General features: G+C 43.6%; 1 protein-coding gene across 1 annotated transcript; it reads left to right on the top strand.

The window, feature by feature from the left end:
- The first annotated feature begins 1,342 nt into the window (after positions 1 to 1,342).
- On the top strand, positions 1,343 to 24,305 carry LOC6561810 (cadherin-related tumor suppressor). The gene is made up of 8 exons (XM_001989382.2): positions 1,343 to 1,725; positions 4,657 to 10,314; positions 12,325 to 12,639; positions 12,976 to 13,209; positions 13,279 to 13,480; positions 13,548 to 13,840; positions 14,682 to 21,004; positions 21,065 to 24,305. Exons 2-8 carry the CDS (start codon positions 4,726 to 4,728, stop codon positions 23,805 to 23,807), a joined length of 15,699 nt encoding a protein of 5,232 aa, XP_001989418.2. The 5' UTR covers positions 1,343 to 1,725; positions 4,657 to 4,725; the 3' UTR covers positions 23,808 to 24,305.
- Positions 24,306 to 24,310: the final 5 nt, after the last annotated feature.

Genomic DNA, 24,310 nt, shown 5'->3' with positions numbered 1-24,310 from the left:
CATCATCATCACCATCGAGCACCTCACGTATTCGCTGAGAGAGCGACCACGTCCAATATTATTTCATAGAGCAAAGGCAAAGCGCACACTCACCCAGTTACGACTACATACTCGGAGAAATGTTGAACATGCCGCAAGAGAATTGAAATCGGAGTCGGAGTTGAAGCCGAAGCTGAGGCTGGCAAACGTTTTGGTACAAGAAAATGAAAAATGAAACTGCAACAAGTGAAAAATATGTTGCGGGCGACGGCACAGGCGATGGCAGAATTTCTCTGTCTATGTTCCTGCTGCTGCTGCGCATGCGCATGCGACGCAACAGGTAGAAGACTCAGCTCGGGGCAAGCGGGGCGTGCAGCAACAACGAAAACAACAAGAATAAAACAAGCTACCACATTTGGTACTTTTATGACGAGCGCGAGAGGCGAGCCAACCGGGCTCTCTTCGAACCTCCTTTTTCGTCTGGTAGTGAGTCCCTCTATGCACTCAGAAAATATCGCAGTGAATTTTAGAAATGGCGCTTAGGATAGCTTACCTTATTACTCAGAGTATATATTTTTAAAATCTGGGCTTTTCTTTTCTTAATTTCAGGGTAAATTTTTTTATGTAGAAAAATATGTTTATTTATCAGGGTGATTTGTCCAGAAATTAGATTTGTTGTGTTTTATATTAATAGTAAAAATGAGTATATTAAGATTTCACACATAGAAATATTTTAGATAATTTTTTAATTTATCTAATTTAATATTCCTAAAAAATAAAAAAATCACCATATTCTTGGGCTTGTTGATTTAGATCAAGCTTTTCTAATTTATAGATATTATTTTCCTAATATTTAGAAATAGAAAATTTAATAACCGTAAGTCAATCTTAAAAAATATGAATTGTGAATACGTACGAATACCTATGCAGCAAGCAAATACAAGACGCATGCATCTAGTTTTCGATTTTCTAAAATTAGGGCAATTTTTTTCTGAGTGTAGCATCTAGTGTATCGCTCGGCGCAAACCTGTCAAGCCACTATTCGAAGCCTGGCTGCCGCTATGTTCATAATTTTTTTGCTGCCTGTTGCTGGCTGTTGCTGAGTTGCAAGTTGCTCTCTTGCTCAGTGCTTGGCAGTCTTTTAGTTACGTTGCGACCACAGAGCGAGTGGCAGTTGGCTGAGTTGAGTTCAGGGAACGTGTGCGCGTGAAACGCTTGACAAAAAAGTGAAGGTGCGACGGATGCTCAGGTTTCGTTCGATCACATAGTTATACATAGCTATAACCCATACTCATGCCAAAGTGTTGATGCGTGTGCTACATATTTTGCATAAATCCCATGATTCATAATTAATAATATACATCAAATATATAAATGTGTACATATATATTAAATCATATCCATCGCAGTTGGTAAATTAAGTGCAACCACCACTGCGTATGGGCATCTCTCGCTCCCTGACCGAGCTGTGCCTGTGTGTCTGTGTGTGTGTGTCTCTGTTGTCGTTGTTGTATTTTGTATAAGTGAAAAATTCCAACAACGTTGCAGGCCGCACTGCAGCAGCAAATACAAGAGCAGAAATGAAGCAAAACACGTTTTGCTGAAAAAAATATGCTGCGTCTGACGATGTTGCATTTGTGTTTGTTTTGTGTCTTGTGTGTGCGCGTGTATGTATTCCAGCTCAACCAAAATCAACTACAACAAGCCTATCATCACAAAACTAATTTTAAAATGTGAACAAAAATGGTAGGTATATATAATATATAATCTATGTATAGATAACTCGTAAATAAATATGGGATGGATATATATGTAATTAAATATAGACAGAAATGTTATTAATAGTAATTTCCAAAATGAACTATATATTTTAAAACCATAAGCCAATATTAAATAATATTATTAGTGAATATGTAAAAGAAAATAAATATAAAAAATATGTATACATCCAAATAAATAAATACAGGAATCTGAGAAAAACCAATTCCCAAAATGAAATCGGAAACTTGAGGCCATTAGTCAATCTAAAAAATATTTATAGTGAATATGTATGTTTTACCTATTCGGTAAACAAATATAAGATGCATACATGTAAATAAATAAATAAAGTCAATCTAGAAAAAAATATGTATGTGTTAAACCACTGATAGATAGAAAGCTTACAAAGCGAAATAAAGCGAGAGCAAAACAAACTTGAATTCAACGCAGCAAACTCAAACAAGATTAATTGTTGAATTTTTATAATTCAAAGGCAACGTAGGCAGTCAGTTGCTTGCTGTAAAGGTTGACGTCTTTTGTCTTGTTGTCGGCAGAGGCTGAGTTGAGTTTTGAGTTTGTAGCTGTCACGTAATAGCTTAAATCGCTAGATTTTTTTTTTATTTGAATGTCTAAGAGTCATCGAATGAAAATAGTAAAAGAATAATACGCTTTCTTATAAATAAGTAATCTTGTGATCATTTATAGCAGGTATATCGGCGGCTGACTACGAAATGTAAATGAATATGGAAATATGAAAAACACGTTTCTTCAGGCAAGCTAGCTAGCTGGATGTAGTAATAAAGTGAAAAGCACACATACAGAAAAAGCTCATCCAAATAAAGATCATACATTATTGTATGTCATCTATGTCTCTCTCTCTCTCTCTCTCTCTCTCTCTTTCTCTCTCTGTTTGCTAGTATGTATGTTTGTGTGTATATATGCCATACTTGTAGGGCGCCTTTTAGCGACGCGCATTGATTCGATTTGGCTATCGTTGTTAAGATTATTATTCCTTACGAATTCTGAACTTGGCCAGCGGCTAACCGAGTTTTTTTGTATGTCTTGGTCTTTTGTTATAATTTGCATTGCAAATCTATAGCTGAATCTTCTACAGATATGGTTAAAAAGAGCTCGCACAACTATCTATGTACATTTTACATTTTTATATTAATAGGCGTGAAGAGATAACTCTTTTAAATCGTATTTTTCTGACTCTAAGTATAAATTAATTCAAAGTTATTTATTTTTACATATTGTGTAAAACGAAAGAAAGAAGAAAACACTCTGAAAAGTCTTATTACTCATACTAGTGGCATTTGAATAGACAAAAGAGCGATACATATGCAGAGACTGAAATCATGTATATGCTTTCATTTAAAAACATATGTATGTATATATACATATATTGATGTATGTATGCGGGTACGCGCTAGTGTTATTGTACAAATAACTTAGATATCTTTGAAAAAATAAAAGCCAACGCTGGGCACAGCAATAAAGGCTAACAATACCATTATAGTTGGTAGATTTTAAAGATTAATGACCAAGTTCGGCTTGAAAAGCTTTAGACAGCTTCAACAAATCAGAGGTAACGAATTTACGACGAACTTAAAAGAGACATATACATATTAACACATCTGTTGTTTGTATGCACAAACGTTGAAACATATATAAGCATTTCGTTTTGGAAGCATATTTCAGGCCCGCATATAAAAACACAATACGACTCTTACCATAGGTGTTAGGTGTTAGTCGAGATCCATTCGCCTTTCCCCAATTTAATTTTTTTTGTCTTGCTGACAAAGTTGTTGCTGTCTAGTGTAGGTTTCGGCTCATATTAGCTGTCCCTGGAATTTATATTCTTATTCTTATTATACTTGCATACTATTTGACATAATGATTTTAAGCAATAGTTTCACTTAACATTATACTTTTCTTTATCTACTTTTCGTAGTGCATGAAACTTAATTGAGATTGACTACATGTTAATTGTTTTGAAAGATTGGATTTATTCTTTAATTGGGCATTTAATTGATTCAATTGTTATTTTATTTGTAATTTACTTGGTTCAATAGGCAATATCTAAACATGTAAAAGAATTTAGCAAAGCAAACAGAAATTTGATAAAACGAACCGATTTTAATCGATAACAATTTCTTAATTATCTTTTGGGTAAGTAATTCTATTCAAGCAGTACTTCTTCAGGCCTATGATGAATAATTTTCAAATCAAAATAACCTTCGGTATCTACATCACAGTAGTGCTAAGCAGTGTAATTAACTGTTATTGCAGATCTAAATACTTTATTACGTTAACTGCATGCTATGCGTCGTCTTTTTCTCATAAGCTCCCATAAAAGCCAAGTGGTATTTTTATGCTCGACGAAGTATAAAAGTGTTTATGTGCTCAGTGGCCGTAGAGGCACGAAAAACTACAAAAACCACAAAAACGGAAGATACTTTGTCACTAGCTCCAAACTCACACTTACAAATATACTATTTGTGTGAAAATAAAAAAGAATACAAACGACTGTAGTTTATATTTTACTTAAATATAAACAAATCTAGAGATTAACAAATTAAAATTGTTTTAGCAAGCTTACAATATTAAATGCGAGCTGTATTTTCAGTCTTTTATTTAATTTACATTTTATATTTTATTTGTATTTAAACAAGTCTGGAGACCAAGAGATAAATATTGGTTTAATAATATTACTTAACTTAATTTAACTAAATGCGAGCTGTGTTTCACTCTGACAGCAGCTTATATTTTATTTAAACATATCTCGAGATCAACAAATTTAAATTAGCTTGGTTGTAAGTTGGCTCGTTAATATTCAGCTCTTAAATACTTTTTAAGCCACTGACTTTAATCACAGCTAATTATTAATTTTCTTTTTTTTTTCTACTTTACTTTCAGATCCAAAACTAGCTAAGAAAATGCCGTGTTTTGAGATATACACAGTACAAAAACATAAGCCGATCGCCAATGAAAACATTAAAAAGTAAAAATAACGAAAATCTACGAATACCAACAAAACCATTTAGGTTCATCGAGAAGATGCACCACTCGCTCCTCTCGATACGCGGCAAACGACGGGGGAAACTTTTGCCGCTGATCGTGGTGGTGGCAGCCACGTTTGTGTTAATCCAAGCATCCGAGGTACGATCCACCCAGCAATTGCTGGCGGCGCCACGGGGACGCAGCTATGCGACAACCTATGAACAATATGCGGCATTTCCACGTCGTCGCAGCTCCTCACCGACGGGTGAAATGCAATCGCGTGCCGTCGATACCAGCGCAGATTTTGAGGTGCTCGAGGGACAACCTCGTGGCACACTCGTTGGTTTCATTCCAACGAAACCGAAGTTCACCTATCGCTTCAATGAGCCACCGCGAGAGTTTACCCTTGATCAGATCACGGGTGAAGTGAAGACGAACGCTGTTCTCGATCGGGAGGGTATGCGGAGTCATTATGATCTAGTGGTGCTCTCATCACAGCCCACATATCCCATCGAAGTTCGCATCAAAGTGCTGGATATCAATGATAATGCGCCGGAGTTTCCGGAGGCAAGCATTGCGGTCACCTTCTCGGAGAGCGCCGTGACCGGAACTCGTCTGCTGCTCGATGCTGCAACGGATGCGGATATCGGCGATAATGGTGTGACCGATCACTATGAGATCGTCGCCGGAAATTTGGATAATAAATTTCGTCTGGTTACCACCACGAATCCCAGCGGGGACACCTCTTACCTGCATCTGGAGACGACGGGCAATTTGGATCGCGAATCACGTGGTAGCTATCAACTGAATATATCTGCCAGCGATGGTGGATCTCCACCCCGACTAGGATTCCTTCAGGTTAACGTGACAATACTGGATGTTAACGACAATCCACCGATTTTTGATCACAGCGATTACAGCGTGACATTGAATGAGACGGTTATGCCCGGTTCGCCGGTGCTCCAGGTGATGGCCTCCGACAATGATTTGGGTGATAATAGCAAGCTCACTTATTACCTGGCCGAAACAGAGCATCAGTTCACGGTTGATCCGGAGACGGGTGTTATTTCCACCACAGAGCGCCTGAATTGTCCACAGCAGACGACAAGTCTACTGACAAGGGAACCCCTGAGCAGGGGTCACATCCAGAAGAGTTGTGTTTTCACTGTCTTTGCTCGAGATCACGGCTCACCGCGCCAGGATGGTCGCACCTATGTCACCGTCAATCTGTTGGACACCAACGATCACGATCCCATCATACGTTTCCAGTACTTTCCACCAACGGGCAGCGTGGCCACCGTTGATGAGAATGCCAGCAATGGCACAGTTGTTGCTGCCGTCTCCGTAATTGATTCGGATGATGGTCTCAATGGAGAGACAACTACTCGCATCATTTCCGGCAATGAACTGCATCATTTTCGATTGGAGAAGACGCCCCTATTTCATATTGTACGCGTTAATGGTGTGCTCGATCGTGAGGAAATTAGCAAATACAATTTAACTGTTGTGGCTATAGACAAGGGAACTCCAGAACGGAAAGCTATTGCACATCTGATCATCAATGTGAACGACGTGAATGATCACGAGCCCGTCTTCGAGAAGTCGGAGTACTCGGCGGTGCTCAGCGAACTGGCTCCAACGGGCAGCTTTGTGGCCTCGATTGCAGCTACCGATGAGGATACCGGAGTAAATGCACAAGTTTACTATGAAATCCTCACAGGCAACGAACTCAAATGGTTCAACATCGATCCAGCTACGGGTTTGATAGTGACTGCCGGTCCACTCGATCGGGAAGTGCAGGCTAGTGTGGAGTTGAGCATCTCTGCGAGAGATGGTGGCCCCAATCCCAAGTTCGCGTATACTCAATTAAAGGTTACCATACTAGATGAGAACGATGAGGCGCCCCATTTTGGGCAGCCGCAGATGAACGTGAGCCTTAGCGAGGATGTGGCTCCACCGGCGTTGATCGCTTTGCTATCGGCGACAGACAATGATCAGGGCACGAATGGTTCAGTCACATTCTCGTTGGCTGCCAGCGTTGAACGGCAGTATCCGCAACAATTTGCTATCGACTCCATAACGGGCCAATTAATGACGCGCCAGCCGCTCGATCGTGAGACAATGGCGAATTATGAAATTTTTGTGATTGCACGCGATCAGGGCGCACCAGCACCACAATCGGCCACGGCAACTGTTTACCTTAGCATCGCCGATATCAACGATAATAATCCAGAATTCTATCCAAAGCACTATATCTACACGTTGAAGGAAAACAATATGCTACGCAGTCTATTGAATGTCACGGCCACAGATCGCGATGATGGCGATAACGCCTTAATTACCTACAACCTAGAATCGGGTGGCGACAACCACTTTCACATCGATTCGCGCAGTGGCTCAGTCATCTATATGCCACCACGTGGCGATGCCAATCTCAAGCGACCTCCGCACAAATCCTACTACAATCTGCGCATCTCGGCGAGAGATGCGGGTGAACGACGCGCTGCGCAGGATGCTGTTGTGGAGATTATATTGGAATCGAAGCGAGAGTCTCTCGATTTTGGCTCACACAATGGCTATGATTTTCAAGTGGTCGAGGATGGCGAACAGCAACAACAGCAGCAGAAGCATCTGAAGTTAGCTCGCGAAGTTGGTCGCGTCCAAGTGAAAAGGCAGCCAATTTTCGCCAATGCTGCCATCGAGTATCTCATCATCTATGGCGACAGAGGCGAGCACTTTGCCATTGATCCATCGAGTGGTCGCATCTCTACAGCTCGTCTTATCGATCGCGAGACGCAGTCGCATTATCAACTGATTGTCATGGCTCGTAGTACAAATGCATCGAGTTCGTTGTCTGGGTTTGCCTATGGCAAGTGCAATGTTCACATCACAATACTCGATCTGAATGACAATGCCCCCAGCTTTGCACAGGATCGGGATGCAGATGCGGCGATTTCGCTGCCAGAGAATACGGCTGTGGGGCAGGAGATCTACTTGTCGAGGGCAAGGGATAGGGATGCCGGCGTTAACAGTCGCATCAGCTATAATTTCACCTATAACCCAGACCAACAGTTTCGCATTAATTCGGCAACGGGTGTCATCTACCTCCAAAAGCCAATACGTGCAGATCCCGGTTCGGTTTTATACGTGGAGATTATGGCCACTGATGGAGGCAGCCCACCGCTAAGTAGTCGTCTAAGTCTTCCCGTGCAAATTGCAGATGTAAATGATCACACGCCGGTCTTTGATCACACCTCCTATGAGACATCACTGCTGGAAACCACAAAGGTCAACACTCGCTTCTTTGCCCTGGCCGCCTCGGACAGTGATTTGGGCGCAAATGGACGCATCTCATATGAGATTATCGATGGTAATTCGGATCGGAAATTTGGCGTCTTTCCCGATGGTTATCTATTTGTGAGAGCCACCCTGGATCGGGAAGAACGTGATTATTATGCGTTGACTGTTTCCTGTAGCGATGCTGGGACACCTTCGCGATCCTCTGTGGTGCCCGTGGTCATTCACGTTATAGACGAGAATGATAATGCTCCCCAGTTTACGAATAGTACATTTACATTTAATATACCAGAGAATGCACCAGCTGATACATTTGTGGGCAAGTTGACTGCCGTTGATCGAGATATTGGACGAAATGCCGAATTAAGCTTTACGGTCTCTGCGCAGTCGGTGGACTTTAAGATAGACACACATAATGGGTTTATTCGGACATTGCGACCCTTCGATAGGGAGGCTCTGGTGCGTAGGCCACGTGGCACCGATAATAGTGCCGGCGTGGTGGATGAGGAGCGTAATATGAGCAGCGGTGGTGGTGGTGGTTCAAACTATCTGCTGCTGGAGGCTATTGTCACTGATAATGGCATCCCCCCTTTGCACGACAAGGTCAAGGTCAAGATAATTGTTACAGATGTCAATGATAATGAGCCGGAATTTTTGCGTGCACCTTACCAAGTGACCATATCCGAGGAGGCACTCGAAGGCACACATATAATGCACGTCTTCACCCAGGACGCTGATGAAGGTCTAAATGGTGATGTTTACTATACATTGGTCGCGGGGAATGAAGGAAACTTATTTAGTTTGGATAGTGCCACGGGTCTGTTGACCCTCGCACATCAATTGGATCGGGAATCGCAGGAGATTCATCGTCTGACTGTAGTTGCGAAGGATGCGGCGCTGAAGCATCCTTTGAGTTCCAGTGCCAACATTACCATCATAGTGTTAGATGACAATGATAATGCCCCGGAGTTCACGCAGTCGAGCAGTGAGATATCCGTTTTAGAGACTAGTCCCAGTGGCACGGAGCTAATGCGATTTCGTGCCAGCGATGCGGATCAGGGCGTCAATAGTCAGGTGGTCTTTAGTATTACAGCTGGCAACCGGCGAGATACATTCCACATTGATAGCGTAAGTGGTAGTCTATATCTACATAAATCCCTTGACTATGAGGACATCACAAACTATACGCTAAATATAACAGCTTCGGACTGTGGCACTCCGCCGCTGTCTACAACGGTGCTCTACAATGTCATCGTTGTGGATGACAACGATAATCCTCCCATATTTCTAAGTACTGCAATTGTGAGACAGATCAAGGAAGGCATCGCCCTGAAAACACCAATTGTCACGGTCATTGCAGATGATCCCGACTCTGGTTTGAATGGGAAAGTGACGTATGTGATCAGTAGACAAGAACCGGAATTACAAGGTGGTCGTCACTTTGGCATCAACACACTGACAGGTGTCATTTATACGCTTCGCGAGATTGATCGTGAATCCATAGACAACTTTCGTCTGACTGTGGTGGCTACAGATCAAGCACAGCCCGCAGAGCGTCAGCTATCCACGGAGAAGCTTGTCACGGTTATTGTGGAAGATGTTAATGATAATGCACCGATCTTTGTCTCGATGAACGCCGCCATTCTCCCAATATTGGTGGATGGTTCGATTTCACCAGGTAGCATTGGGCGTCAGGTGATGCAGGTGCTCGCTCGCGATGCAGATTCCTCGAGCAACGGCTTGGTCACTTATGAAATTGTCGGTGGACAGCAGGAACTATTTCAACTGCAACGCAACACGGGCATCATCACTCTTGGCCAGGCGAGTTTGGTGCAGAGCAAGTCCCATGTACGCTACCAATTGACCTTGAAGGCCACCGATGAGGCAAGCGGGGAGCGGAAGAGCACCGAAACATATATCACAATTATTACACTCGGCTCGAGTGAGCGAGAGGAGGATAAGCCAGTTTTCGAGCAGCATAACGCCCTATTTGGCTCAGTGTACGAGAACGAACCAATCGGCACGAGTATTCTAACGGTAAGCGCTCATCTCGAGGGCGCCGAGATCGAGTACTTTGTGACAAATGTCACCACATCTTCAGCATCATCATCATCATCGGCATCGGGGTTGCAAGTCGATCGACTCTTCGATATCGATGCAAAATTGGGCATTTTATCGACAGCAGTCGAATTGGACCGGGAAGCCGGCCCACCCACCTATGAGATAGAAGTTCATTCCATTGTACTGGGCGGGAAGCCGCGCACTGCCCGCACAAAGGTAAGTGAACACTTCCACATTTCGCATTCCAATTCCACTGATGACTATGAGAAAGATGGCTGAGCTGCTGGCAGCTAGCTGCTCTTATAATGTCCAAGCTACAAAACAAGAGTGATTTTTGAAGTCAAGAGTAGACGACTACGAAATACACTGATACCAATAAGTAATATCATCTGCCACAGAGCACGGTGGGAGTAGCCAAGAAATGCTGATCTTTGAAGGGGGCTCCTAGTAATCCACCCTTTAAGTTTGTCTTTTATATTGCGACATAAGATATTAGAGAAGGTTTCTTGTAGTTTGCCTTCTTAAATTGCGGGAGATATATGCTTTTACGAATTTTGGGGCCGTGGCTGATGCCGATCAACAACCTACCTACCAAATTGGGTGACTGTAGTTTTCAAATTGTATGAAATATGTGGCTTTATCGATTTGCATTTATTGATTTTTACCGTTCCTAGTGAACTTAGCAGCCCAACTTTTAAGCTCTATCTGTCGCGAGCACAGACCAGTATACGTTGCAAGTTTCGTTCATACATACGGACAGAGAGCATGCACATATATACTCAATATACTCTTTTGTATCTTTGGTAACAAGGTATAACAACCCACTCTTGTCCGTCGTGGTTGTAGCTGTCCGGGTGTACATTATTGTCTCTGTTTTACGAACTTATCAGGTATGAGTTAAGACCGCACTAATGCGCTTTTAATGTCTAGTGCAGATACGAAAACTTGATTATACAAAAAATCAAAAATTTTTAGCAGATGGATTGAAATGCAAATCGGCCAAGAAAAAACAAGTCTGCTGTTTCACGCGATTTCTTCTGAATGGATGCTTTGAGGGACGCACACCAAAACCAAAAACTGTTTAAATAGGCCGCAGGGATAAAATTATAATACATAAAATTATTCCATTGGCAGTTGCCTTTAATTTTGTCCCAATACCCTACAATGCTCTTCTCGAGGTATTTCGTTTTCGTTACTCCAGTCTAGCCGCTAATATAATTTCATTTTATTTCATTTCGATGACCCATCGCAGGCAGCGCATAGCTCGAGTCTTGTTGCCGCCAACTACTGCAAAATCTTGCGACCTGTTTGCAGGCCATAAGTAAAAAATAAAAGAATTCGCAACAGTAAACATCTTTGGGGCTGCTGCTGAACACTGGACACGGCCCTTCAGCCAACGTCGCGCTACAATATTGATTCCCGGTCACTTCCATTTGGTTTTGCTCGGCGTACACTCAGAAAAACAAATCATCTTAAATTTTAATAGGTCGCCCTAAACTGAAAACCCCCCAAAAAAATTAGAAAAGCTTTCTAATTTCAAAATATTGGGAAATCAAAATTCTAAATCAAAATTCTAAAATTTTGAAATATATATATATATATATATATATGTATATGTATATTATATTTTGTATTCTTTGGAATTATTTTCTATTACAGATTTTTAGAAAGCAATATGCATAGATGTTAGAAATTTACTTTCTGAATAATAGGGTAAATCAACCATTGGCAATTATTTTTTTCTGAGTGCAGTTTTCACATCCGTGATTCTGACAAGCTCTGTGTATATGCGTAGGTATGCCAGCAATGCACGCATGCAAATGTGTATACGAGTAGTTCCAGTTCTGCGCATTGCTTCCAGCAAGTTGCTGCCTGCTTGTTGTATGTGTGTGTGCACAGTCAGACAAGAACGAGCTGATTCCAATGAGTGTTTGTGTGTGTGTGAGTCTGTTGCTGTTGCAGCAACTGCGGTTTGCGTGCTAAAAGTATTTCAATCAATTTTATTGTTTCTTTGATTTAAAACGATTGCCATGTTTTTTTTCGGCATGTGCGATTATTTTAAATATGTCTTAACCGCGTGTAAAGTGCTGACATTGCTTTAAGTTTGAGCAACAGATATCCGACGGAGTGATGAAAATCCCTTGTGCAATAATTAAACAATATAAATAACTTTATACTTTTTATTTCAACTAAAAATCTTTTTTGGTTTTCCCCTTTTATTCTCAGGTTCAAGTGACTGTTTTGGATAAAAATGATAGTCCACCGAAGTTTCTCGATACACCCTTAGTTTTTACAGTAAGCGAAGATTTGGAAATCGGTCTCACTATAGCGACAATACGTGCTACTGATCCTGATCCCGATATTATGAGTAGCATGATTTTCACCCTAACCAACGGTCATGATGACAAGTTTATATTGGAACCAACAACTGGAAAGCTTCAATTAGAAGACACCTTGGACCGGGAAACAAAGGACAAGTACGAAATGCGTATACGCGTGAGTGATGGTGTCCAGTATACAGAAACCGATGTTATCATACAGGTAGGAGTAACCTCAACATGATTTATATTAAATATAAAAAAAAATGAATGGCCTAAATTATTACTAAAATTTATCATTATAATAGTAGTGGAATATAGTTAAGTTTTCTCACCTTTCCCTGCGGGTAAATAATCTTTCATATCTATGAAAGGTGGTTATATTTAAGTATGTTTAGTATTTGGAAAATAATAGTATTTTAAAATATTCCCAGACGAGAAACCAAAAATTTGTTGTTTTGTAGAATTATATTTTCAAAATGAATATTGAAGATTCTGAAGAGGTCGATTTGATCGTCATCAACTGTATATATTAAAATTGTATACTTGTATTTTGAAGGTGGAGGACACGAATGATAATCCGCCGGTTTTTGAGGAGTCCGTTTACTCTTTCGACATACCCGAGAATGCACCACGTGGCTATCAAGTTGGCGAAATTGTGGCAAAAGATGCAGATTTGGCCCAGAATGCACAGATCTCGTATGCAGTTATTTCCGATTGGGCCAACGATGTGTTTAGCTTAAATCCTCAAACGGGTGCACTTACTCTGACGGCAAAATTGGACTACGAGGAAGTAAGATATACGACTATCTATTATATAGCACTTTACCTTCAACATTCTATATTGTTATTCTCTGAACAGGTGCAGCATTATATACTAATTGTGCAGGCACAGGACAACGGACAGCCCAGTCTAACAACTACGATTACAGTTTATTGTAATGTCCTCGATTTGAACGATAATACACCATTATTCGACCCTATGAGTTATTCGAGTGAAATATTTGAGAATGTACCCATTGGTGTCGAAGTGGTAACTGTCTCAGCCAAGGACATTGATTCAGGTACAGTTCTTAATATTTAATTTATTAAAGCAAAATGTAATCATTACCATTTTAATTTATTATTCAGGTAACAACGGCCTCATTGAGTTCAGCATAACAGGTGGAGATGCGGACAATGACTTTGGTATCAATAGCAATGGAACGATATACACTCGCCGCCAGCTCGATCGGGAGCATCTTAGTTCCTATACCCTAACAATCACTGCCCGAGATTGTGCCGATGAATTTGCCATTTTCAGTGAGCTGAAGGAAACGCAGTTAAAACTGAAAAATCGCTCGCCACGCCGCTATTATAAGACACATCAGCAAAATCATTTTTTATCTCAGCAAAAACAAATTCGTCTATCATCCACTGTACAGGTAAGCTCCTACTAAGCAACAGATTAACACTTTAGATATTCAGTAAAAAAAACCGGTTTATGTTTAAGTTGAAGTAACTGTGTCCGATCTAAGTGAAGTCAGATTACACTTTGTACGCTGTCAAGCCCTAATTAAATGAAAACAGCTTACACTTGCTGAAACCAGTTTTAAATAGATCATCGACCATTGTTCAAAGAAGTGACACAAATTCTTAGCCCTATCTAATCTCGAATTCGTTAGGTATCAACCGTACACTCAGAAAAATCGCCCAAAAAAATATATAGCTTTTCTTGTATATAAAACTTATTTATATATTTTTTGGGAAAAATTTGTTAAAAAAATAGAATGGTTTGCCTTGCATCGACAATTCCAAAAATATGGCGATTTTTTCTATTCCTTATAAATATTTTTTATTATTGAGTACAACATTTCTAAAAGTAAAAAGGCAAACACATTTTTAGAAGAAAAAAAAACATTCTAAAATTTAGAAACAAGTAAAAAAATTGGATGGTTCAGTTTTTATATTAGAATTTTATTAATAATATAAGTAACAAAAGAGCTAATATAAGAATTGTTCTATGGTACACACAGGGAAAACAACTGGAGAAATTCATATTTTTAATTTTTAGAAAAATTCAGCCTAAAATTTAGAAATACAAAACTCTGTTTTTTTGAAAGTCATAATCATACATTTTAGAAATGTACTTTCTGAAGAACTTTGTAACCAACCCTTTGCGTAAAATTTATGACGATTTACTAAAATTTAATGTATTTTTTTCTGACTGTTTTAACATCATTAATTACTTTTCTTTTCTACATTTTATTTGTTTTTTATTTTCAGGTAACGATACTTATCAAAGACGTCAATGACGAAGCGCCCGTGTTCGTTTCCGCAAACGAGACATCGGTGATGGAGAATGTTGCTACAAACACGGTTGTGTTTACGGTGAAGGCCATTGATAACGATGAGGGACGCAATGGCTACATCGATTATTTTCTTGATGACGCGCCCGCATTTGGAGACAATGACAATGAAGCGTTTGAAACTCTGCCATTTACCCTAAATCCCACCGATGGCATCTTACGAGTAGCCGACGCCTTGGATCGCGAACTACGATTAAACTATGTGCTGAATATAACAGCTCGAGATCGAGGAGATCCGTCACTCTCGACACAATCACAGCTAAAGATCAAAATACTCGATGAGAATGACAACATACCCGTCTTTGATCCAAAGCAATATTCCGCATCCGTGGCGGAGAATGCCAGCATTGGTGCCATGGTGCTACAAGTCTCGGCAACAGACGAGGACGAGGGCGACAATGGTCGAGTGCGTTACTCCATTGTGACGGGTGATCAAAATCGAGATTTTAGCATCAGTGAAGACACCGGCGTCGTAAGAGTGGCCAAAAATTTGAACTACGAACGCAAATCGCGATATGTATTGACAGTACGTGCTGAGGATTGTGCGCCGCATGAGAGTTCGAGTGATACAGCTGAGCTGATCATTAGCATTATTGACATCAATGACAACCGACCAACTTTCCTCGACTCCCCATACATAACACGCGTTATGGAGAATACCCTACCACCCAACGATGGCTATTTGCTGACCGTCAAAGCTTACGATGCAGATACTCCACCTTTGAACTCACAAGTTAGATACTTTCTGAAGGAGGGCAATGCGGATCTGTTTCGCATCAATGCCTCAACTGGGGAAATAGTCTTGCTTCGGTCGCTCGATCGTGAGCTGCAGAGCGAGTATATATTGACACTAGTCGCCATGGACACGGGATCCCCGCCCTTATCCAATACGGGTGTTGTCAGCGTTGAGGTACAGGACATCAACGATAATGGACCCGTTTTTGAACTTCAATATTATCACGCGCTGATAGAAGAAAATCTGCCGATTGGTTCGCTGGTGCTAAGGCCAATTGCCACCGACAAAGATGCCGGATTGAATGCAAAGCTCCGTTTTAATTTGCTCGGAGAACACATGATGGATTTTCACATTGACACGGATACGGGTGAAATTACTACAGCTACTGTACTCGATCGGGAAACTATAGCCATCTATCACCTAACTCTGATGGCCCAGGATAGTTCGATTACCGAACCGCGGGCAACTTCTGTGAATTTGACCATAGCCGTAGAGGACAACAATGATAATGTGCCCAAGTTTGAGGCGAGCATTTTCAATATTGTTGTGCCCAACAATATACGGGCCGAGGAGTTTGTGTTTGGGGCACGCGCAACTGACGCGGATGAGGGCGTGAATGCAATGGTCAGGTATAATATCAGTGGTAAGGATCAACAATTTTTCGAGGTGCATCCATCGACGGGTGTTATACGCACCAAAATGGAGCTGATGCAAAAGAACAAGCCCAACGCGGACATTATTTATAACATAAATATTCAGGCCACTGATCAAGGCAGTATGCCTCGCAACTCGACAGCTGAGCTAACCGTGCAAGTGCGTCCAGTGGAACTATTTCCTGTATTCTCCTACATGCCAATCACTCAATTCAATTTGCCGGAGGATGTGCAACCGGGCAAAATGATTGCCAAATTGGCAGCAACGTCGCCAAAGAAGGGTTCCGTTGCCAATATAAGATATAAAATAGCTGGTGGAAATATGGGAAATGCGGCTGTAGTTGATCCAAATACCGGAATATTCAGTGTCGGGCCAGATGGTCTGGATTACGAACAGACTCATCAATATGAGATTTGGGTTGAGGCTGCCGACTCGGATAGGCCAAGTCTTCGCACTGTGACACTACTGAACATCAATGTTACGGATGCCAATGATAATCCACCCGTGATGGAGAAGCTGATATACAACGCTGAAATATTGGAGGAGGAAACACCACCGCAACTGATTGTCGCGATCAAGGCGAAGGATAAGGATTCCGGCGACAATGGGGAGGTCAGTTATCGACTTAAAAATGACTACGACGGCACTTTTGAAATCGCCGATTCCGGAGAAATATATACGACGATGCGTCTAGATCGAGAAGAGATAAGTGATTATGCACTCGTTGTGGAGGCCGTGGATCAGGGTGTGCCCCAGTTGACGGGTACGGCAAGTGTCTTGCTTCACTTATTGGACAAAAACGACAATCCACCCAAGTTTACGCGTCTCTATTCGCTGAACGTAACCGAAAATGCTGAAATCGGTAGTTTTGTGATATCGGTTACCTCTTCCGACTTGGATTTGGGTGAAAATGCGAATGCCACGTATACATTCAGTGATAATCCGGGTAAAAAATTTAAAATTGATCCGAGGAGCGGCAATATTACGGTTGCCGGGCAAATCGATCGCGAGCAACAGGATGAATATATTTTAAAGGTTGTCGCCTCGGATGGGGCTTGGCGGGCAGAGACCCCGATTACAATAACCATTCAAGATCAGAACGATAATGCACCGGAGTTTGAGCACAGTTTCTACAGCTTCAATTTCCCAGAGCTGCAACATGCGGTGGCTTTTGTTGGCCAGATTATTGCCACAGATCGCGATAAACAGGGTCCCAATTCAGTCATCTCTTACTCTCTGCAGTCACCATCCCCTATATTTAGTGTAGATCCCGCCACAGGTGAGATCTTCAGTAAAACTCAAATTCAGTACAAGCACTCACAGTACATCAGCTCGCCGGAGAATATGTTTGCACTGACCATTTTAGCTACAGACAATGGCAAACCGCCACTATATACGGAATGTCTGGTCAACATAAACATAGTCGATGCCAACAATAATCCACCGAAATTCGAGCAGATGGAGTATCTATCCCCATTACCGGAACATGCTCAGGGTGGTCAGCGGGTTGTGAGAGTACACGCCAACGATGACTTGGATGTGGGTGTTAATGCAGAGATCGATTACATCCTGATGGAATCGAATCGGAGTGCGTATTTTACGATCAACAAACATGATGGTTGGATATCCCTGATAAGACCCATTGATGTGCCAGCCAATTCACGCTTTGAATTCAATGTTAAGGCCACGGATCGAGGGGTTCCCTCACAGTCCGATCAGACACGGGTCATTGTTATTGTTACGGATGAGAATCGCTATCCGCCGGAATTCAGCGCTCTGAGCTATCAAGTAATTGTACCTGAAAACGAGCCAATTGGTTCAACGATCCTCACGGTTTCGGCAACGGATAAGGATAATGGACCCAATGGGATGCTGCACTACGCCATTTCCGGTGGAAACGAGAGGCGGGATTTCAATGTGAATGAGCGAACAGGTGCGATAACCATAATGCAACCATTGGACTACGATCTGATGCAGGAATACCACTTGAACATAACCGTCGAAGATCTGGGCTACAAACCACTATCTGCGGTGGCTATGCTCTCGATTATACTCACCGATGTCAATGATAATCCACCGATTTTCAATCAATCCGAATACCATGGCTATATAGCGGAAAATAAGCCAGTCGGAACAAATGTGTTTCAGGCGCATGCCACCGATAAGGATTCACCAAAAAATGCCATCATCCATTATTCATTTCTGGCCAGTGGCACAGATCATCATTTCTTCAGTATTAATGTGAGCAATGGCACAATTTTATCTGCAGCCAGTTTTGACTACGAGGAACGCCGTACATATATGCTGCAAATCAAAGCAAAGAATCCCGACTCGATTATGGAGAGTTATGCGATTCTCTACGTTCATATCTTGGGCGTTAATGAGTTTTATCCACAGTTCGTTCAGCCCGTTTTCCACTTTGACGTCTCCGAAACGTCGGCTGTGGGCACCGCTGTGGGTTCGGTGCAGGCCACGGATAAGGACATAGGCGAAGATGGGCGTATCTATTATTTACTTGTGGGTTCCAGTAATGATAGGGGCTTTGGCATCAACACGAACACAGGCTCATTACATGTGACCCGTAATTTGGACCGCGAGACCCAGAATCGGGTTGTGCTCATGGTGATGGCTAAGAACTATGGCAGCATACGGGGTAATGATACAGATGAGGCACAGGTCATCATCTCAATACAGGACGGCAACGATCCTCCGGAGTTCGTGAAACGATATTACACAGCAACAATTATTGAGTCGGCGACAGTGGGCACTGTGGTCACCACAGTGAAAGCCGTCGACAAGGATGTCCGACTACAGAACAATCAGTTCAGTTACTCCATCATCAATGGTAACATCAAACAGAACTTTAAGATTGATGCCGAGTCGGGGGAGATAAGCACCGCGTCCCTTTTGGATCGTGAGGATATAGCACACTATAATTTGGTAATAGGTGCCATTGATACGGGTCTGCCACCGCAGACGGGAACGGCGACGGTGCGCATCGATCTCGACGATATTAATGACAACGGACCCACATTTACTGCGGAGGGTCTGCTCGGTTATATATCGGAGAATGAGCCAGCAGGCACAACGATAATGACGCTAGCTGCCAGCGATCCGGATCTGCCCGAAAATGGTGGTCCTTTCAGCTACAGAATTGTCGGGGGCAAACATAAATCCCTGTTGAGCATCGATAAATATACGGGTTTGGTGAGCTCAATGGCAAGTTACGATCGCGAAATGACTCCCCTGCTGGAGGCCATCATTGAGGTGGAGGACAGTGGCAATCCCAAACAGCAGGCCCGGCATAGGCTGGTCATAAAAGTACTCGACCAAAATGATAATCCATCCACGGTGCGAATTGTTAATGTGGCTGTGAGTATATTCAACGGAGAGATGCCCACAAATACAAAACTGGCCGATGTTCATCCCAACGATGTGGATATTGTCGGCGACTATCGATGTCGTCTGCAGGGTAGTGGACAGCTGACCATAAGGAGTGGTTGTGATCTTTACACAACATCCTTAACTACGCCCATGTCGTATGCGTATAGTGTGACCGGAAATGATGGTAAACACGGCGATGTTAGCTCCAAGGTCACCGTGGATTTTCAAGCGTACAACAATGCCACCTTGGCCAACACGCTGCCCCTCCTCATCCGAAACATGTCGGCGGAGGTATTTCTGGAGCATCACTATCGTCCCACCTTGGAGTTGCTCAAATCTCGATTTGCTGCGAACGATGATGTTCTGATTTACAGTCTCATCGACATTAACAGCAATAATGCCAGCAATAGGGATGTAGAAGCACTCCTGGTCGTGCGCAACTCCAACCTGACCTATCAGCAGCCCCATCACATTATCGAGCGTTTGCGGGAGAAGCGTTCGTCTCTGTCCGAGCTGCTGCGCACCGAAATCATCATAGGCTATGAACCTTGTGGCAAACCCGAGGTGTGTGCCAATGGTGGCATGTGCAGTGCCTCGATTCGACTGCTGGATACGCATCACTATAGAATTGTAGATACTCCCTCGCTCATACTGAGTGGACCACGCATTATTCACGACTACACATGCCAGTGTGCTAAGGGCTATGCGGGCGAGCAGTGCGCCCGTCGTCAGGATCCATGTCTGCCGAGTCCGTGCCAAGGACAGGCCCAATGTCGACGCATGGGCAACGATTACCAATGCGAGTGTCCGGCGCACCGGGAGGGCAAACAGTGTCAGCGGGAGCGCAGCGATGCCTGCTGGGGTAAACCATGTCGCAATGGCGGCAGTTGCCAGCGCAGTCCGGATGGCGCCTCTTACTTCTGCCTGTGCCGACCCGGCTATCGGGGTAGCCAGTGCGAGAGCATCGCCGATTCTTGTCGTCCCAATCCATGTCTACACGGCGGCCTCTGCATCAGCCTCAAACCAAGCTACAAGTGTAGCTGTCCGGCGGGTCGTTATGGACGTCATTGCGAGCGCTTTAGTTACGGCTTTGAGCCGCTCTCCTTTATGAGTTTTCCCTCGCTGGATCCGACCACAAATGATATATCCATTGTGTTTGCCACCACAAAACCAACGGCACTTTTGGTCTATAATTATGGTTTGCAGAACGGCGGACGCTCTGATTTTTTGGCCATTGAGTTGGTCAAGGGTCAGGCATATTTCTCATCGGGTGGTTCCCGTACAGCCATCAGCACTGTGGTGGCTGGCCTTAATCTGGCCGACGGTAGTTGGCACAAGGTGACCGCCACACGCAATGGAAGAGTTATGTCCCTGAGCGTTGCCAAGTGCACGGAATCGGGCGATGTGTGCGCCGAGTGCAATCCCGGCGATGCCAGTTGCTATGCGGACGACGTGGTCACCATTGGGTAAGCTCAAGTTGAAACTGATAACTCATTCCATAAATTAAATTATGTCTCTGCCTGCAGCACTCTGAACTTCAACAAGCAACCACTGCTGATTGGCGGACTACAATCAGCTGATCCCGTGCTCGAGCGACCGGGTCAAATACACAGCGATGATCTCGTTGGATGTGTTCACAGTGTCTCCATAAATGGACGCTCCTTGAATTTGAGTTCGCCCCTGCAACAGCAGGGCATTCTGCCCGGCTGCAGCAGACAGGCCTGTCAGCCAGCAATTGCGGCGGAAAGGTGCAGTAGCTTTGCGGGTCAGTGCATCGATCGCTGGTCCACATCCCTCTGCCAATGTGGTGCTCCACTGCTCTCACCCGACTGCGGAGACTCACTGCAGCCGGTACGGCTTAGCAGCGGCGCGTATTTGGAATTCAAAATATCTCCACAATATCAACGCATGCAACTGCTGGACAATCTATATAATGGCAACAGTGCCTGGTCCAGTTTTGGTAGCCGTTCGAAGAGACTTTCAACTTTCAACTCCAGTGAGCCTGCCAAGCTATTAAGTTTTCTCTTTCGCACCTTCAAGTCACATGGATTAATCCTCTACGCGGCCACAAATCAAATGTATACCTCGTTGTCTCTATTGGATGGCAAGCTTGTTTACTATTCGAAACAACATTTGACCATCAATATGACGGTGCCGTGGCCAGCTGCTTTGAATGATGGCAAGTGGCATAATGTAAGTCTTCATAGCCAGAGTCGTACACTCCATTTGTTCATTGATGGGCATCAGGTGGGTGATGAGTTGGATGTTGCGGGTGTCCATGATTTTCTGGACCCCTATTTGTCTACCTTGAGTGTGGGTGGTGCACCCATCCATGTTGTGCAACCCTTCGCCGGTTGCATTGCCAACTTTACCATTAACAACGAGTTGCAGCCATTGAATGGCTCCGGCAGCATCTTCCACGAAGTGAAGCAGCATGGCAAAGTGGAGCTGGGCTGTAGCGAAAATGATATTGGTGTCGATGCTGCCCAAGTGGCGGATCCACTCAGTATTGGCATCACGCTGGTTATTGTATTCTTCGTCATACTGGTTGTAGCTATATTCGGCTCCTACATTATCTATCGCTTTCGCGGAAAGCAGGAAAAGATTGGCAGTCTCAGCTGTGGTGTGCCAGGATTCAAGATTAAGCATCCACAAGCTGCAGTGTCCCAAAGCCAGGCAGCAGATCATGTGCTGGCACGTGGCATTCATGCGAATGATTCTCCGGTACCACTTGTAGCGAGTAACACGGATCACATGCGGCAGCCGGGTCATCATCTAACCGGTCCCGAGCTCATCACCAAAAAGTTCAAGGAGCGTAGTGAATTACCTTCCGCTGGTGATCATCCGCAGCCACAGCAACGGCCACAACGTCCGGATATCATTGAACGTGAAGTCGTTGGGAAGAGTCCACCGATTCGTGAGGAACATCATTTATCGATACCACCCCCAAATCCATTGCATCCACTCGACCATGGCAGCTCCGTGGACTTGGGATCCGAGTACCCGGAACACTATGACTTGGAAAATGCGAGCTCAATTGCACCATCCGACATCGATATTGTTTATCACTACAAGGGTTATCGCGAGGCGGGTGGTATGCGCAAGTACAAGGCAACCACACCGCCGGTAGCTGCTTATACGCACCACAAGCACCAGAGTGCAGCCAGCCAGCAGCAGCATCGCCATTCCCCTCGCCACGCGGTCAACGCACCGTTTGTGCCACGCGTGCCCAACCAAAGCAGCCAGCCACCGCCACCACCACCGTCGACGAGTGCATCGCGTACCCATCAGACCACACCACTGGCCCGACTCTCGCCCAGCTCGGAGTTGAGTTCACAGCAGCCCAGGATACTCACCCTCCACGATATATCGGGCAAACCGTTGCAGAGCGCCCTGCTGGCCACCACTTCCAGCTCGGGCGGTGTTGGCAAGGATGCCCTGCATAGCAACAGCGAAAGGAGCCTAAATAGTCCCGTTATGTCCCAGTTATCGGGTCAAAGCTCCAGTGCTAGTCGACAGAAATCGGTGGCACCACCTCAAGCACCGCCACAGACCTCAATGGGTCTAACGGCGGAAGAGATTGAACGGCTCAATGCTCGGCCAAGAACTTGTAGTTTAGTCTCCACCTTAGATCTGTCCTCGAGCAGCGAGGCTCCTACTCCCCGTGTGCCAGGTGGGGCACTTCATCTATCGCTGGGCGGAGATGTGGATGCGCACAGCTCAACCTCGACGGATGAGAGTGGCAACGATAGTTTCACTTGCTCCGAGATCGAGTATGACAACAACAGCTTGAGCGGCGATGGCAAGTACTCCACCAGCAAGAGTATGCTCGACAGTCGCAGTCCGGTGGCACGTGCTCTAAGTGGGGAGCCCAGTCGGAGTCAGAATGTGGCAAAGACGCCGCCGATACCACCGCATGCCTACGATGGATTTGAGTCATCTTTTCGTGGCTCACTCAGCACTTTAGTGGCCAGCGATGATGATTTGGCGAATCATCTGAGCGGCATTTATCGCAAGGCAAATGGAAGCGCTTCACCATCGGCAACCACCTTGGGCTGGGAGTATTTGCTGAACTGGGGTCCCAGCTATGAGAATCTGATGGGTGTATTTAAAGATATTGCCGAGCTACCCGATACAACGAGTCCGCAGCAGCAGCAGCAGCAACAGCAGCAACAGCAGCAACAGCAGCAACAGTCCCAATCCCAGTCCCAGCCCGTCTCCACTTTGCGTATACCCAATGTACAAAAGGCACCCGAGGAGTATGTGTGAAATACTCCTGTAGCTTATTAGTATTGTAAGTGTAAAACTTTGTACCCCTTCTAGTGTTAAGCGACGCCATTTTTCTTCTTTTGTAACGTTATAGTTTTTACTTTGCATTGATATTTATAAATTTGAACAAGAAAATGATTGAACACCTTGTATCAAGGTTAACCATCCTAAGTGCATTACCAACATAGGGCATCTAACGATAAATGTACTGACTGATATATATATATATATATATACATATATATTTATATATATATATACCAATAAATTAGTGAAGCAAAGTCAAACGCAGGCTTAGTTTAGCACTTCTTGAGGTATACTCTTAGTTTTAAATAATCCAATTAATTGTGTATATTTATGTATATGTATTTATGTATGTATTTGTGCTATATTCAAATAGTTCAGCTAAACTATTTATTGCCATTTAAGCACACACACAATGTATACCTAATTTCTTATTCTCGCTAGCATTTCTACTAATATATATATATATATATGTGCAC

Source organism: Drosophila grimshawi, unplaced genomic scaffold (assembly GCF_018153295.1).
Source record: "Drosophila grimshawi isolate 15287-2541.00 unplaced genomic scaffold, ASM1815329v1 contig_1377, whole genome shotgun sequence".
NCBI classification, from domain to species: domain Eukaryota; kingdom Metazoa; phylum Arthropoda; class Insecta; order Diptera; family Drosophilidae; genus Drosophila; species Drosophila grimshawi.
Note: the sequence above shows the minus strand (reverse complement) of the source record. Positions and strands in the feature narration are given on the sequence as shown.